Below are 16,591 nucleotides of genomic sequence, written 5' to 3'. Positions count from 1 at the left end.
AGAAGGGGATTTGTTCTAATCCAGTTTCTTCATCTGTAAGCTCAGGGAAATGCTGCTGAAATTCCTTTTCAAATGATTCAAGGTTCTCAGTGATATCCTCTTTCAGATTTTCTAACTGAACCTCAGATTCCTCAACCACACTGTACAGTTACTCAAATATTGTTATGTTTCTAAGATTGACTTTCTGATGCCAGTTCTGCAGTTTGGATGTGAATGCCCAAAGATTGTCCTGAAATATGTACTTTTTGCTTATTACTGATTTAAAAATAAGCTTGGAATACCTAGTGGAACGAATGATTGTTTCTGGCTATAGGGTTTAGGTGTATGGGGTGTTTGTATATATTAGTGTGAGCTTGTGCTTGCTAATGCATGTACAGGTATTGTAGAATTGCATATTTTTGTTGATGGGTGTTTGAGTAGGATGTATGTGTGTGCACAACACTTATACACATCTACATGAATCTGGCATTGGTACCCATGCTAAATTATGTCTGCAACACCATTGCTGATAGGATTCTCCCATCTTTGCTATCTTTTGTCCTCCTGGTTTTCACTTAATTCAGTAATTTTAATTACTAGCTTTACTGAATCTCCCATTTGGTATAATTTTTTATCCAGGTGAAGCCCTTGAAACATCATCATTACTACAGACACAGCGATGGTTGGACAGTTTAGAGACAGATCTTAACCTAGCATCTTCTGAAGCAAACAGTGGCAGTAACTCTAAGCGACTCCTAGACGTCAAGAACCTTTTGGGGCCGCCCAAATGTGCAGCTTCAGGCTCATCTTTGTCTTTTTCTGGAGCCAAGGGTGGGGCATCTGCTTGCCCTATTATTGAAGCAGGTGCAGTGGTCGACATTGCAGGGTTATGTGGATCAGTGTCTCCTATGCCATCTGACGTCCTGGAGCACATTCATGCCAGGTTCACAGAACTGGCAGCTACAACCATGGCAGTTGCAAACTCTGCAGTCACTAGTGAAACTGAAGCCCGCAGATATAGAAATGGGGGTGAGTTACAATCATTGCTGGATATCTTGACCTGTGCCTGAAGGAAATCAAAATCAACATTATTTTTGACATACCCCTGCAAAGCTGAAGTAAGAAGTAACAAGTTCTTTAATGAAATTATTAAGTTTTAGAGACAATGATCAAAATCTTTGTCATGATCAGAATTCATTACTGACATTTTTTTATATTGTTGTTACATTGTGCTGAATGGGGGAAAAGACTTATTCCATCTTCTTTTACATTTAGCTGTGAATGCTACCTGCATAAAAGGACTTCTTAAACTCTACAGGAAAGACCAAAAAGGCTTCTCACAGCGCCATGGTACAGCCCATGCGAAACTCTCTAGAACAGCACTCTTTGCACCACGGTGACGTCATGGACAGGCCTGCTCGACTGTGTAACGCTTCTCAAAATTTGCAGCAAATACCCAATATAACAGGTCAGTTTCTGCTTCCCCTTCCCCGTCAAGAGTAAACAGTTGCATGTGTGAGGGTACGTGAATGCAGTTTGGCATATGTCTGTGAAAATTATTGCAGTACCTTTGTAATTCAGCTGAAAGGTAGAGTGAGTTGTGGGTCTCTTGAAATCTCCAGTTTTAGAGGTGAATGGTGCTGATTCCTTAACTCATAGAAGGTTCTCCACAACTGCAGTTGTGTAGGCTTGCACAAGCACAGATTCCTCTGCAAGAGAACACACTCAGTAATTTCTTTATGTCACGTCTATTTAAAGATTAAAGTAACTGCAGATACAGCTAAAGGAATCATTTTCCCTCAGTTACCTTTTTTGGGGGGATATGGGGTAAGCATAGTCTTTGAGGGTTGTTCCTGTGCATCAAATTTGTCACTTTTCAAAATGGTTAATCTGCGCTCTTAAGTGTTGTGGCAATTCTCGGTGATAATACTTCTAATTTACTTCAAGATGCTTTCTGAGAACAAAGTAGATGCATTTAATAATTATGTAATAGGTGATGATATGGATTTTTGGCAAAATTTGTAGTGATGAAGCCAGTACCTACTTTGTGACAGCTTTTTTAAAAATCCAGTTTACCTACTTCTCTGAATATGTAACTGTGACAAAAGATAAACTTAAAGCAAAACTAAGGAAGAGCAGACTAAGGAGTTAAGTCCCACCTCCCACCATCAGCTATTCACTACCAAGTCTGTGATATAATCTTTGCCTGTCTTCTCTGTTTCAGCTGAGTCACTATTCAGCAATTTGTCTTTGGAGGAGATCAGTATTGATGACCTCTCGGTGGAAAGCCCAAGTGCAGCCCAGGCAGTCACTGGAGAGTCCCTGTAAGACACTGATGTTTCTTCCCTAGTTCCATTCTGCTTTCACGAACAAGCCACAAACCAGATCACTTCACAGTCAACTCAAATGCAGCCATTTCCTCGCTATTTTTTTATACCATTTAAAGTTGACTGCCTTATTTCATGATTTCTGTGTTCCTGTGGGTTGCTTTTGGTTGACAAGCTTTGCACAGTCTTTCTCTCACCTGACATTTCATAAATATGGTGTATAAGGATGGAGGTAAGCAAATAATAATTTTCTTGGATTTCAGTCATCTAAATATTGATTGCATTTGCTAGTTATGGATAGCTGGATATCCAGTGTAACAACTTGTGGTAGTTATCTGAAATTCTTACTATCACAGGAAACTGGAAGGAGAGTGTGATAACAGAAAGCACAGCATATCAGAGGCATCAGGAACATCTGTGAGCAAGAAAGATGCTGCTGGTGAGAGGAGTGATAGTAAGAATAATAATTTCTTGTAATGGACTGTGAATAATAAAGTTTGCTTGCATTTTTAGTTTAGTTTAGTTTAGTTTAGTCCTTGTTACTCCTCGAGGAGCATAGGGCTGCAACAACACCTCGCCAGTGGACGCGGTTTTGGCCAGCCCACCTTCAGTTGGGTCCATGTGGTTCTGACGTCCTGTGCCTCGCTCACTGCTGTTCTTTTCCAAGTCTGCTTTGTTTTCCAACTCTCCTGTACCCCTAAGGGTTTCAGTCAAGTGCCTGCTTGGCAATGGTGTCAGTTGGTTTGTGCAGGGTGTGTCCTATCCACCCCCATTTGTCCTTTTTGATGTCTTGGCTAGTGGCATTCTGTTTGGTTCTTTTCCACAGGCTGCTGTTGGAGATCTTTTCAGACCATCTTATTCCAAGAATATGGAGTAGGCATCGGTTGGTAAAGATCTGGAGCTTGTTGTTGATAGTGTTAGTCACTCTCCAGGTTTCAGAACCATACAGTAGGACTGCTTTCACATTGCAGAAAGATAATGCTCGGGAGTTCTAGATGGGGCGTAGGCTGTTGAAAGCATGACTGGCCTTGTTGATGTGGCTTTTGATGTCATCGTCTGCTCCATCATCCATGTTGACAATGCTCCCCAGATACGTGAAGCGGTCTGTTTCCAGGATGGCGCCTTATCCCTACCCAAAGGGCAAGCTCAAGGCTTTTCACAAAAATAAATAAATTTTTACAGCACAGTCTATAGAAAACTTGTTATCCAGATTTTCAACCCTGTGGACAGTCTCCTGATAACACATTGCGTGTTATTCCCTCAGAGCAGTTGCTATTTAATAATAATTATGGAATCAAGGAATCAAGGAAGTATAAGGACAAGTGTTTTTCTTCTTTTTAGTCTGACCATGATCACTTACACATTGAAAACATTGATATTAGCTTTATATAAGGCCACCCACCAATGACAGGGATGTGTTCACAGTTGTATGGAGTTAGTTTTAGAATCACTGAATAAAAGCTGAATTCTTGTAATAAGATCATCAGGTTAGTTTTACAATCACTGAAAAATAGCCATATTCTGTTCAAGAATTTCTGGACTGAACTACTGGAAGCAATTAACAACATGTTGGGGTAGTCATAGACCATTCACATGTGCTGTTTCATTGCACTATTTCATGTTGGTTAATACACCAAACATTCCTGTCCACACATCCCCTTTCATCTCCAATATGCATACAGCTAAATTTGTTAAAAGTTTGAACAGTTTTCTTTTAGGAAGCTCATAGTCTATATACGCACCTCTTCCATAAACATTACTCCCAAAACCCTTTCCCATAATGCTAGTCCTTTTTCACACCCTTCCTTTTGCAATATCATGTTACTCTCAGCTCTTGTTCTTGTTATTTAGTTCCTCTTTGTGTTTTCTGTATTTGATTTTATTCTTTGTTTAGTACAGTTGTTTATTCCTTTATAGCTTGTTATTTGTTCGTTTTCCTGTCCCTTGTATGCTGTCCATGTTTCATTCTTGTTCTTAAGTGCTAAGGGTGTACTCCTTAGAAGTGTACGGGCTTTGCAAATTTCGGATTTATTATTATTATGTTGTGATAAGGTACATTTGTGCTTGCTAGCTTTACACAAGTTCCAGATCTGTCTGGTGTTCATGTAACCAGCAGTTAAACCAAATTGGAACGTACATAAATTTCCACTGTGGATTATTTATTCTGTTGTAGATTATATAAATGATAATTAGAAAGAATTTATACTTCCCTGGGGAAACCATTTTTTTTAAATATTTACGTTATTAATTTTTTTGTAAAAATTGTGACTTGTTTTTGCTTCCACCCTAAATGTGTCTTCAGACCCTTTCATCTATTTTTTCCCAACTATGTAATTTTGTAATAAGTCATGTCTTTCTTGGTTCTTGTTATTGAGATTTGTCTTCGCAAACCTGTGGCCACTGTGTGCATTGGGATTTCAGCCAGGGAAGTTATGCGTTGAAAGTTAATGGTTATAGAATCATTGGACCCATTATTAATAGTCTTATACATTCCACACATCACCAGGTCTGCACTGGTCCTTCAGTTTTCTGAAGACAGCAAAGACAGATGGCAAGACCAAAACCTCTGCACCGAGTTCCATGCACAAGGGTGACAAAGACAGTTCAGTTGATTTACCTCCAGATGGCACAGCTGCAAGCTCTAGCAGTGGAAGTAGCAGAGTGGCTAGTGGTGGTAGTGCCAGCACTGGAGTTGCAGCTGTGTCACCGAATGGAAACAGCAGTGCCGGAGCCCCTGGGCCTCAAGTAGAATTTAGCACGCAAGCTACAAACAAGGACAGGTAGGTTGTAGGTTTGGGATTGGCTTGAGTTTAAAGTGCTGAGTTTGACCTTCACATGATGTGTCTAGGAGAGAGTAAGATAATGTCAAGTCAAACATCCACAAAGTATCAAATGTTTCAAGACATGCATAGTAACATTGTAATATTTTTGTGTGATTGAAGCAATGGCATCTCTTTGTTGTTTCTGTGTCATGTTTAATTGATTAAAATAAGAGTGTTTTCTTTTGTTAATCTCTCTTAATTTTACCAGATAAGATTTTGTGCAGTAATAAAGTGATCTCAGAATAGTTTCTGCAGTAGAGTACAGTGTCCATTTCCTGTATTCAAAAGTTTTGGAGGCTTGTATAAAATATTTGCTGTTAAATGTTATGTTTACCTTAAAGACAACTATAAACTCCAGTGTATATTTTGTACAAATTATCAGTCACATTCCCATTTCTTCCAGAACTGAGTCTCGTGATGACCCATCTGTGGTGTAGTTCTGACTGGATCAAGCTGCAACATCTACCATGTAATTCTACAAAATTTAGAAACAACAGCTGCAGAAATGAGAGAACAGTGGACCAGAACGTCACAATGTCAGTGACGCTAAATTGTGGAAAGGGACCACAGCTTACATAACTTGCACAGAAAGTTATCATTACCTGCCATCACCTGCATTACAATCGAAGAATGATGTTGACAGTACCCATTATATGTATGCTTGTCAACTGTCAAAATTGAAAGTGTGCCTGCTTGCGGTGAATATTTCATGCAGTTAAAATACTAGGTGCTTGAACAGCATATGTTTTTGTGTGAGTGGGCTTTTGGGAGGTGGGAGGTGGGGTGTGGGTGCATGTCCGTACTCCTGTGCATACCGTTCAAGAATGTTAAAGGTAGCACAGATGCAAGAAAATCATTTACATGTTTTACCTGTTTCAAGCAATTGTCATTATCATGCGTTACAATAGTATATACATGCAAAATACAGTCATTTAAGTGTAGTCCTAGCAGTGGATAAATAAAAGTGAATATAATAATAATATTGAGAATATCACAACCTATAGGCAACATTGTTTCTGTTCGAGTTATAATGATATTTTTTGCACACATTTTGGTGCATTTTTTTTCAAGTGAGTTCTTTGTTTGTTTTATTTTTCTTTCGACATTGAAGGTTTAGACTTGTGTCTTTGCTGAAAATTTGTTTTTAAGTTCAGTTTACCTATTTCTTTACTAATATGCAAATTGCAGAGGTGATAATTTCACGATTAATCAACTAGTTTGTCACCTGTATCAAATGCAGCGATTTCAGGAAATACAGGAGTCGGCATATTATCACAAAAATCCAAACGATATTTTAATTCAGGTATTTACTACCAATTTTGACTGATGCCTCATGAACAAGCAGCAACCAAAAGGTAGCATGCTAACTGTAGTCGATAGATACACCCAGTTTGTTAATATTAATGATATAGACTATTGGAGCCAATTTTCAAAGAGGGTGTTTATGAGTTGAGCGGGGATGGGGGGTGTTGTGAGGTACTGCCAAGTTAGCTATGGTCAAGACTTGTTACTTCTAGGATATGTCATGTGGTTTCTACTTATCTGTGATGTGATGTCAGCCATTCATTCTTTATAAGTTGTTTTGGCATTGAAGTGAATCAACACGTGCAATGAGCATTTTTTATGTTTAATTAACAACTTGCTGTTTGTCTATGGACCTACATACAGATACATAGCAGATACATTCCATACTTCATGTGTTTGCTGCAGAAATGAAGTTACAGAAAATAACAGCTCATTGGGTTTCTAAAATGACATCTGCATCATCTCTGGCAACTATGAAAAAAACAGATGTTAAAAAAGAATGAGTGGTTGAAATTTCTGCATTTCATTGAAGTGATGGCAGTACACCAGTTAAAAAAAAAAGTAGGCTTAAGTTTTCTTAAGCTTCTCAGCAGGACATTAGCAAAGAGTATGTCAAGCTGGAGACCAGCCCTTGCTCTTGGGTTTGTACTCAGGAAAGAATGTTACAACTGCAAGTTTCAGTAAAATATAAATAAGAGCTGCTGATTACCATAAGAATTAGACTTTGCAATCCTTTCTAAAGCGCTGCCAGAATTGTCTTTCATAATGGTTTGCCAGGACCTGAAATAAAATTTGCAAGAGGCTTTGCACTCTCTGCAGCCAGCTGTAAAGTGTGTGCAGGTTGGCGGTAAACTAACGAGACTAAACACAGAGATGAATAAAGAGAATTGCCTTGATTACAGCCATATTTTGTGTGTTTGTGCTAGTATTTACAAGAAAATGTACTTTTATATAAATTCCAATGGTTTTGTAAGTGGTGTTCATTCCTTTAGAAATGAAAATAAATTCCGGTAAGTTAAGAAATAGCTCTTATTTGCCAAGCACCTCAGAGCTCAGTGTGGAAAGAGAAGAGATTGGCTTTGACTTCATAAAAGTTGGCCATAAAATAAGTGAGGGCTCTTTAACACCTCACACCTTTATAACTGTAAGGTCATAGAATAACCTTTACTGATCTTCAGAATACATGTTGACACATATAGAATTTATTCACTTTGTTTCATTTTCACTAAAGTCCATTTTCTGTAGCAATGCTGGCAATTTTGCAGGCTTGGAACTGCCTTCATTCAAATTTTCTTGTCTGATAGGATAGTGGATAGTCTGGTGCTTAGAGCTAGGAAACAGGACCACGCCACTCCTCTCCTTCACTTTCTGCACTGGCTACCCATCCTTTGTGCAGCAAAACAATAAAGCTCTCTCCCTTTCCATATCTGCCACCTACCTTTAAACATACACTGAAAATACACCTCTTCTGTAAACACAACTCCTAACACTCTTTCCCACAATGCTCATCCCTGCTTGTCTTTCTTTATGATACTCTCAGTTCTTGTTTTTTAGTTCCTCTTTGCATTTTCTGTATTTGTTTTTATTCATCATTAGTACTGTTGCTTATTCTTTCATAGTTCCTATGTTGTTTATTTTCCTGTTCCTTGCTGTCCATGTCTTGTTCTTAGATGATAGGAGCATGCTACTTAGGAGTGTGAGTATGCATTTTACAAATTTTGCATTTATTATTATATATTACACACACATGCACTATCCTCATGCATATGGGGTTACCATGACAACTTGTTTCCTCTGACAGTTCCACAAACCTGTTTATCCTTACTACTTTCCCATAATACAAAAAATCCTCAGATTTCAGGCCAACACATTTTATTTGTTTGATCTGCAATAGGTTACAGTAAATCTAGACTGCTGGGATTACATGCTTTATATAAATTTATAAGTGATGATCAAGAAAGAGTATAAACTTGTCAAATGAGGTTAAGATCTGAAATAACCTTTAAGAACTCTTGTTTACTCAAAAATGAATTATCAATTACTTTTTCTTTGGGATTATGCCATCATTCAAAAATGAACGAAGGTAATCAGTAGTCAATAAAAGTTTTCACATGAACACGAGGCTCTTATCTCCACTTGAAAGTGCGCTTATCAAGGGTTTAGCCGTCCTATTCACGATCACACGCACATAACTATTACCATGATCACTTTATTTAGGTATTAAACTCTAAAGGTGCAGATAAAAAGTAAATGCAACTAATGTAACCATCTTTTTATCCACAGACTTAGAGATCATAGAAGTCTGTGGTTTACACTTTTCTCAGTACTGTCCCCTTAGCACGAACTCTCAAGGCTGTGGGAAAACAGCAGACGGTAAATCCACCGCCGACATCTCACAAAAGAATAAAGGTATGTGTTCTTTTAAATACATGTTAGCTGTTGGTGTATTATTTGATCGATACCTAGACCCCACGACGAGTATTCGTCTAGTGTATCTTCGCGTATTTTGGTTTTATCGGCTAAAATATTCAAGGTCGCTGTATGGGTCAGCAGCACCCGCTTAATGTATGTTTTATAAGCGGGAGAACGCTTGTTATTAACTTGTCGGCAGATAGCATATGACCTATAGCAGTTATAACTAATTGTCACTGAAACTTAAGATCAGATCCAACCTTTTTTGCGGAACCAATGTTTGCAAGAATGTTTGCACGAATGTCTCTCGCACTGTTAGGGCACGAACTGTATTACTGGACTGCTGGCAAACGATTTTATTTCAAAACGAGGCAGGTGTGTACAAAGCTTCCGGTTGGCTCACATTCATTGTTTAGACTCACTGAGACTGACAACAGTGAACTTCGTTGGCCTCGGCAGACAGACAGCAGTCCACCTATACACGTCCGTGGTGAGTGCAAACTAGCGCCTGGTAGTATTGTGTAGTGCTTGTCACAACTGCAGCGAAAAGAACATCTGTTCATATCTCGTCTAGGGACACGGGACACTTGTTTGGAGCCGTCGAGGGTTTTCTCTGGATAATAAGGTATTAAAAGTTCTTATTTTGGAGCTAGTCGTAATGGATACGTTAGCGATAGCAGCTTAGTGGAATTGGGTTTATTAACAACAACATCAAGAGCGAAGAACTGCTAAACAGAAGACGATGATCAGATAAATTTATCACGGATGCACGTTCGTAAACAAATGTTTCATCTGGCGCTGTGTCTTCCAGGGTGATCTGGCATTGTGTTATTCTCCCTCTCTCCCGCTCTCTCTTTCTCACACTCACAGAAGATAAATTAATATCCAGAGATTTTGGCAAGAAAAAAAACAAAACACACACACACACACACACACAGAAGATAAATTAATCTACGGAGATTTTGGAAGACAGAAAAACCAATAGAAGTCAAGAAGTGAGCTAGAATGGGTGAACGGTTAGAAGATAAACTAGCATTATTTGCACTTTTAACAGGAGCGGCGCATGTGGGTGAAATGGGTTTTCATTCATTTTAATGTTTCAGTGGTGAACTGGCACAGACGAAAGAGGAGGTATCTCCTCTGTTTTGCTGCACATGGACACGCGTGGTACATTTGTCAGACAAAGAGCGAGTTTTCAAGTTGCTTTGTAGACAGTGAGGTTCGCTAAACTAAACAGTCAAAAGGCCCTGCTGTCATGTCCAAAACAAGAAAGGTGAGAACAAAATGGAGCACTTACTGATCAGGGCTCCGGTGCATAGGCGGTCTTAACTTTTCGTCTTAAGATGCCTTGCTTAACTCGCTTTTCGTCTTGGCTAAGTTCGCGGTCTCAAGCCTGTTGCATGAGCGATCTCAGCCCTTTGCTTAGCTGAGAAACGGGTCAGGTCAGCCCGGCGGTCGAGGTCAGCGATATAAATAAATTTGTCCGGGAGCGGCCTTGCCAACCGTATATTCCACCAATGAAAACTGCGCTACAGCGATGGTGCTGAGCCGCGAAATTCGTCTGCGCACCATGGCTGAAACGAAGGAGAGATGTGCGACAGCGAAAAATTAGTCTTAATCGAGGAGGTTACCAGGGAGAAGAAGAGGCTTTACCAGAAAAAAGAAAAAGATGAAATAAGAAAGAAATGAGCGGATTTAAGATCTTCCATAATTTCATTTCTCAGTCGTCAAAAACATCCACCCACGGACAGGGGGGCCACCAGAAACACCCGTGATGAATGGAGAAAGTGATAAATATTTTTGTAGATGATTTCAGAGAACTGATGGAAGGCACAAACATCGAAGGTTAGTCATTTTGTTTACCTGTGTAGATTTTTTTTTACGTCTGTGTCATCCGCAGAAAAAGCTCTAGATACCGAGTCTATAGTCAGCACACAACAGCCAGTTTGAAAATAAATATTTCCATCCGAAATACATTTATTTAAAATAACTAGATACATTTCTGATTTAGTTTTTGTTACAGGTGGTGAATCATTTACGCTGGTTCCTCCAGAAGTCTTTCATGATAGGGGAGAGTAATAAAATAATAATATTGACATATATAGGAGGTGCAATATAGAACACTCCAGTTCAATCTTCTAATTCAACAATGGAAATGCTTTTGTTAGAAGTATATGCAGATTTATTATTTTCATGCATAACAAACAACAATGAATTGAACATTTCAGATGATGATGTTTTCAAATGGGAAATTTTAAAAATGTACTTTATAGCACAGATATTCCTGATGGTATTTTTGAACAAAACATGAAATATTAAGGAAAAGCCACCAAGGTTTTTGTCCTTTAGAGAGGGCAGCTACATATAATTTTCCACAGCTGGCTTAAAATTATAAATTGTTTAATTCAAGTGCCAAACACAGACTATGACATAATTTGGGAGATGTACACAGCAGGTTTGTCTTTACATCCACAGTCAGTTTGGACATTTAACAAGTTTTAACTACAAGTCTAATACATGTTACAGTACCAGTGTTCTACAGTTTAGATTCCAGTAGACACTCAGCTTCTGAATGACAGGATTTGCAGTGTCTACATTCTTAAACAGTTGCAAATAAGATGTTATGAAGTTCTGAAATGGCTACACCTGAGTCCAGTGAAAAGTGCTAAATATTAACTCTAAAGAGAGAAACATGTCCTTCACAATCCTACTAGCAGCATGTAGTAAATATCAACATAACTGCTTTTTACTAGTTACTTGGCATCACAAAGAATAACAAGCAACACAATAATCTATTTATATAGAAACCTTACACAGAAGAGTAATTCAAGCAATACCTTTACATATTCTAATGCAATGGTAAGTACTCAGTGCTCCCAAGTAGAAGTGTCATGAATCAATTGTTCTAAGAAACATTTCTTTCGTGCAGCATCAAGACCACACAGAGTTCCACACAGCAATATTCAAAGCCATCAAAGCGGCTTAGACCTAGACAGCTGCACATTTCTGAAAAAAATCTTTTTGACTGTCAGATAAAACACACCAGGTGATGTACCAAGCAGCCAGAATTCCATCCGTCAACTGGGTCACCCGAAGAAAGCAAAATACCTGATGATACAAAAGAATGCACAACAAAGATAAGAGAACAAAAAACTTTGTAGCTCCTGGACAGTGAACTTGAATCTTGTTAAAAAAGAATTGCAATTCATGGAAATCAAAATAAATCTGGCACAGGCTGAGGTAACAAATACTAGACAGAAAAACAGATGGAAAATGAATTGGTAATGCCAGCTGCTAAAAGTGTTCACCAACTGATTGTGGTGGATGTTGCTATTCAGCCAAAGTCAAATTGAATAATAATGTGACCATTCAGTTAGAAATTATGACAGCACAATGGAACACATGATGATTTTTGCTGCTTTGGCAGGGATGTATCTGAAGTCACACAATATATTCTGAAGCATATGATATTAAAGGGGAGGAGTTCTTTTTTTTCTGCATTTAAAAAAAAGGGAAACTAAGCCAGTCCCTCAGCGGGTAGCCACTGTCTCCCATATTCATCCCATGTCAATGCCGTCAGCCACTACAACTTGCATTGTGCTTGTAACGTAAAATTGTAATGCCACCATCACCTGCAAAAGACATAGGAAATATTATTGACCTCAATGATTTATATATTTTAGTATTCACATCTAAACAAAACTGTCCATTTTTAGTTAAAAAGGACGATGTGAACATTAACCTATTATGATTATCTATCTCTTGAGCCACATGTTTACAACTTGAGACATACTGCAATGAACTGCCTGTCAAATTGATAAACATGTATTAAATCAAACTATATAAGAGATTCTGGGTGCTCTGCTACTTTATTCTGTGTTGTTTTACTTATGCCATCAATTTTTTAATAATGTTTACATACTCTAAAACAACACTTGGAGCACAGTGGATGGGCCAGAATTGTGCGTCTGCTCATATGACCCAAGTATAGCAAACTGAATTTTTTTTTTATTATTGCTGTCACCAGAGTGAAAGTAGAAGATTTTCATTACTTTTATTGCAAAATTCAAGTTTTTTCCTTTCCAAATATATATAAGTTTTGTGGTCTCGTGTTTACCTGAGAGCAGCAATAATAACAACAAACATCACCCACTGTCGTCAACACCGTCTTAAGTTATACGCCATTGTTTTGTTATGTGATTATATTTTGAAGTCATGCTAACATTATTAAATATTTTTAACGTAATGCTGTCAATTACACTTATTAATTATATATTTATATAGTGGTGGTGACTATAGTCTTACCTGCAACAAAGGCGGAGTAGAGCCTTTTCGTTGAAAATGATGGTCGAAATCATTTTCCACTGTTATGTTCGCTCGACGAAATCGAAAACAATGAAACAAATCGACGTCATACATATCAAATGGATTTGATGGATCGCTGAAGTAGTGAAAAATCTGTATTTATCAATGGTATACGCAGGGCAACTCAGTAAACAACACGATCAAGCGCCTCTGTTACTACGAAAGCCGCCGTACGGTCATGCGTAAGCAGCGTGTCGCGGTTAAGCAAGGAGTTAAGACAGGGGGGGACCAGTCTTAAATTTTAAGACAAAGACCGCTTGCTTAGCGAGTTGAGACCGCCCATGCACCGCGCTTAGCAGGCGTCTTAGGTTAAGACAACGTGCTTGGCTTAACTGCGGTCTTAACTCGAGTTAAGACCGCCTATGCACCGGAGCCCAGGAGTTTCCCATTGGGGAGGGAGGGGAGAGTTATAGGTAAGACATCACTTGAGATCGTACCCTGTGGGTTCTCTAGCGACCTCCAAGATCTGAAACGCTTTACTGTTCCTTAGTTCTTCCGAGGTATCCTAACTTAAAGTCCACAGCGATGGGCCCATATCGTCACCTTGGGTTTTTGTACATGTATGATGTCATTTCCGGTCCATATCAGTCGGTAGTTTGGGAGAAGAGTGGTGCACGTCACAATGTTTTTCTTGTTGTTCGTGTTGTACATACAGCGAAAGCGACGGGGAGGGGCGGGTGATGCCCAGGTATACCTGCACGCTATAACTGATGCGCAGGCTGCTCTTCTCGTCGATAAAGGTAAGTGACATGTCAACTGTCACTTTATTGCATCATCTGACTTTTGCTAGCACCTGAAGACTGAATACACGTCTGAACAATATGCATTTGGAGATAATCTGTATATGGGTAAGGAAGGACCTCGGAGAGGCATGAACATTTTAGAAAAGCTGGGTTTTTTCCCCTCCTAATCTAATGGTTGGTCATTAAGCTTTTTTTTTTTTTGGACCTCATCTCACAAATTGGAATTTATCACACTTATTGTTACCAAAGTGGGCTGTTTTATCAAAGCAACATCGTCGGCATTATTGAAAGATAGGAGGAAGTGAGATATGTACTAACTAGAACATTGCACACAGTAAAGTATTTTTATTATCATTATCGTTGTTATTCTTCTAGGAAACAAGCGCCCACTTCAAACAGTCATGGCGAAATCAGGCGCTGATGTACAGTTTGACCATGACCCATCACCTATACGGGGCATGAAGATCATCGTCATTCGCGGTGCTGCATCTCAGATCGAGGCGGCGGTCAGGTTCGTCAGTCAGATGACTGGTGCTCAGGTCAGTAAAGTGTCATTGACACTCAATGTTAGTCACAGGGGTTTGAAAAGTGTAACTGATATCGAATATGAAACAGAGAGTTTTGTAAGGTTTTTAACTGACATTGAATATCAGATTCTAGCACCAACAGCAAGAGTTAAGTGAGCAGAAATAAGGTAGAGAGATCAATATACAGTATCAAGAATTTCATACTAAATTTTAAAAAAAAACAACTAACAACGCATAGCATTAGCGAGATGAAGGAACGTGTAGAATCCACGGCTGCAACATGGCTGAGCTACAGTCACACGTGTAGCTTCTCTGTTTTCGGAATAGTAATGGAACAATTTCTAGTTTTTCAGCTTCTGATCTTGAGAGATGCAGAAGTGGGATCGAAGTTGGTTTCGGCAAGCGTCCTGTCCGAAATGTTTCAAAGGTCTTTGAAAAGTCATTTCAGCTTGTTTGTCGTAACACGGCTTTTGGTCATTCCATGCCGTTAATTATAAGCACTTGTCGGTTTTGGTCTTCCTGTTCGAAGTATCTGGTGTTAAGAGTTTGGTTTGGAACAGTTTTACCATTTTATGTGGGATTTTATAGAAATCATCGACTAAAGACTGTCTTATCACCATTAAAATTGTTTTCTTTGCAAACGTCATCCAATTGCCACATCAAAGTCCCATCAGAGTGTAGGTTTTTGGGTTTGTTTTTGGTTTTTTTTTTTTTTTTTTTTTTTCACTTGCCTGAAAATCCTTAAGTCCAAGGAGTTACTGGCAATTACTGTTTGCGTGATAGAAGGCACTTTACTTCGTCTCTGAAAGAAGCCAAATGTCATGTTTAAAGATACCCATACGTCCTCAAGCTGCAGCCAATGGGTGCAGTCCAAACCCACATTACTTAGAGATTATCTATATTTGGACATGGTATCACAGACATGATTGTCTTTCAGTACAGGTAACGATGTTGATGTTTAAAATCAAGTCTCGCTAAAACATAGCTATAAACTCAGCTGCTCATGAAATTGTGTTGCGCTCTGACAGGGGAAGGTTGTTGACGTACACAACTTGTAATAATGTAAACCGGCACTGCAACAGATGTAATTTACAAACCACGAGCTGCTGATCTATGGTGGGTTTTACGAGCAGTTATATTTTTCCTTCGTCCATAAATTTGTCCTAAATGCTTGTTTACTCTTCGCAATTTATGGCTACATTTATTTATAGAAACGATTATGAAGACTCTTGCAGTCCAGCCTGGAATACGTCCACTTGTGATAGACGCATATTTTTGTTTAAACAGGGGACGATTTCCGATCAAGCCGAGAAATTCTGGCTAGAGTGGGTTCAAGACGCGTTTCCCGATCTCGAATCCGAGGCCTATTTCCTGCCTCCTGTCTACGTCAACCGCGTACCGGTGACCAGACAATCGGTTGGTGGTCATGACATTCTGGTCTTCAAACCGTCAACTACAATGGCTGGACAGCTGAACCAATCAACGTTAAGTCCATCTGCTGCTGCTGCTGCTGCTGCCCAGGCACCCATCCCGCAGCCTCATGTTCAGGAATGTGACGTCAGAGACGATCTGGCCACGCAGCGGGTGCTCTTCTGTCTGCAGAAAATGGCTGAGCGAAACGGAGAAGTCATGGTTGGAATGAGTCAGCTTCGCTTCGGTCAGTACTTGGGAGAACCTTGCTACGCTGCCGCTGCTACCCAGCTACCTGTGGCTGCCAGCCTCCCAGCAAAAGAATCGCAGAGAGTAGGAGACTTTGATGTGCTTCTTATTCACCGACACTACGGCTTTGTCGTCTGTGAGGTAAAGGCTTTGGGGGACAACATGCAACGGCTGGGCATGTCGCAGAGTGAAATAGACAACAATATTAAAAAGAGACTGGCAGAGGCCATATCACAACTGAACAAGGCGGAAGTCATGCTGTCGCATCTGGTGTCCAATAACGTTTCAAACCTGCGCATCAGGAAGACGATCGCTGTACCTAACCTCACGGCCATTCAGGTGCAGCAGGCCATCCTTAGTGACCCCCAGCTGACCCAGGTAGGCGATATGAGTGTAGTTAGGGCTGTAGACATTTTTTTCTGGGGAAGAAGCCGTCTTTCATGTTTCTCGTC

The 16,591-nt window shown here is 39.5% G+C and overlaps 2 protein-coding genes across 7 annotated transcripts in view; both read left to right on the top strand.

Annotated features, from left to right (window-relative positions):
* The window catches only part of LOC112563102 (E3 ubiquitin-protein ligase TRIM37-like), a 30,697-nt gene extending 23,291 nt beyond the window's left edge, over window positions 1-7,406 (top strand). For 2 of the 3 annotated variants that reach the window (XM_025236842.1, XM_025236840.1), the window contains exons 18-23: window positions 619-1,008; window positions 1,298-1,447; window positions 2,204-2,303; window positions 2,663-2,760; window positions 4,813-5,086; window positions 5,532-7,406. In XM_025236842.1, coding sequence (XP_025092627.1) covers window positions 619-1,008; window positions 1,298-1,447; window positions 2,204-2,303; window positions 2,663-2,760; window positions 4,813-5,086; window positions 5,532-5,565 — 1,046 coding nt within the window. In that variant the 3' untranslated portion in view covers window positions 5,566-7,406. The remainder of the gene's footprint in view (window positions 1-618; window positions 1,009-1,297; window positions 1,448-2,203; window positions 2,304-2,662; window positions 2,761-4,812; window positions 5,087-5,531) is intronic. The other variant, XM_025236841.1, reaches the window with a different exon arrangement.
* Window positions 7,407-8,038: 632 nt separating this feature from the next.
* LOC112563103 overlaps window positions 8,039-16,591 on the top strand; it is a 40,484-nt gene continuing 31,931 nt past the window's right edge. For 2 of the 4 annotated variants that reach the window (XM_025236844.1, XM_025236845.1), the window contains exons 1-6: window positions 8,040-8,842; window positions 9,221-9,470; window positions 9,949-10,118; window positions 13,866-13,950; window positions 14,329-14,492; window positions 15,768-16,517. In XM_025236844.1, the coding sequence (XP_025092629.1) occupies window positions 10,101-10,118; window positions 13,866-13,950; window positions 14,329-14,492; window positions 15,768-16,517 (1,017 nt within the window). In that variant the 5' untranslated portion in view covers window positions 8,040-8,842; window positions 9,221-9,470; window positions 9,949-10,100. Of the gene's footprint in view, window positions 8,843-9,220; window positions 9,471-9,948; window positions 10,119-13,865; window positions 13,951-14,328; window positions 14,493-15,767; window positions 16,518-16,591 lie in introns of all 4 variants that reach the window. The other 2 variants (XM_025236846.1, XM_025236843.1) reach the window with 2 other exon arrangements.

Source organism: Pomacea canaliculata, linkage group LG4, assembly GCF_003073045.1.
Source record: "Pomacea canaliculata isolate SZHN2017 linkage group LG4, ASM307304v1, whole genome shotgun sequence".
Lineage (NCBI taxonomy): Eukaryota > Metazoa > Mollusca > Gastropoda > Architaenioglossa > Ampullariidae > Pomacea > Pomacea canaliculata.
The sequence above is the reverse complement of the archived record's forward strand: the minus strand, read 5'-3'. Positions and strand labels throughout refer to the sequence as shown.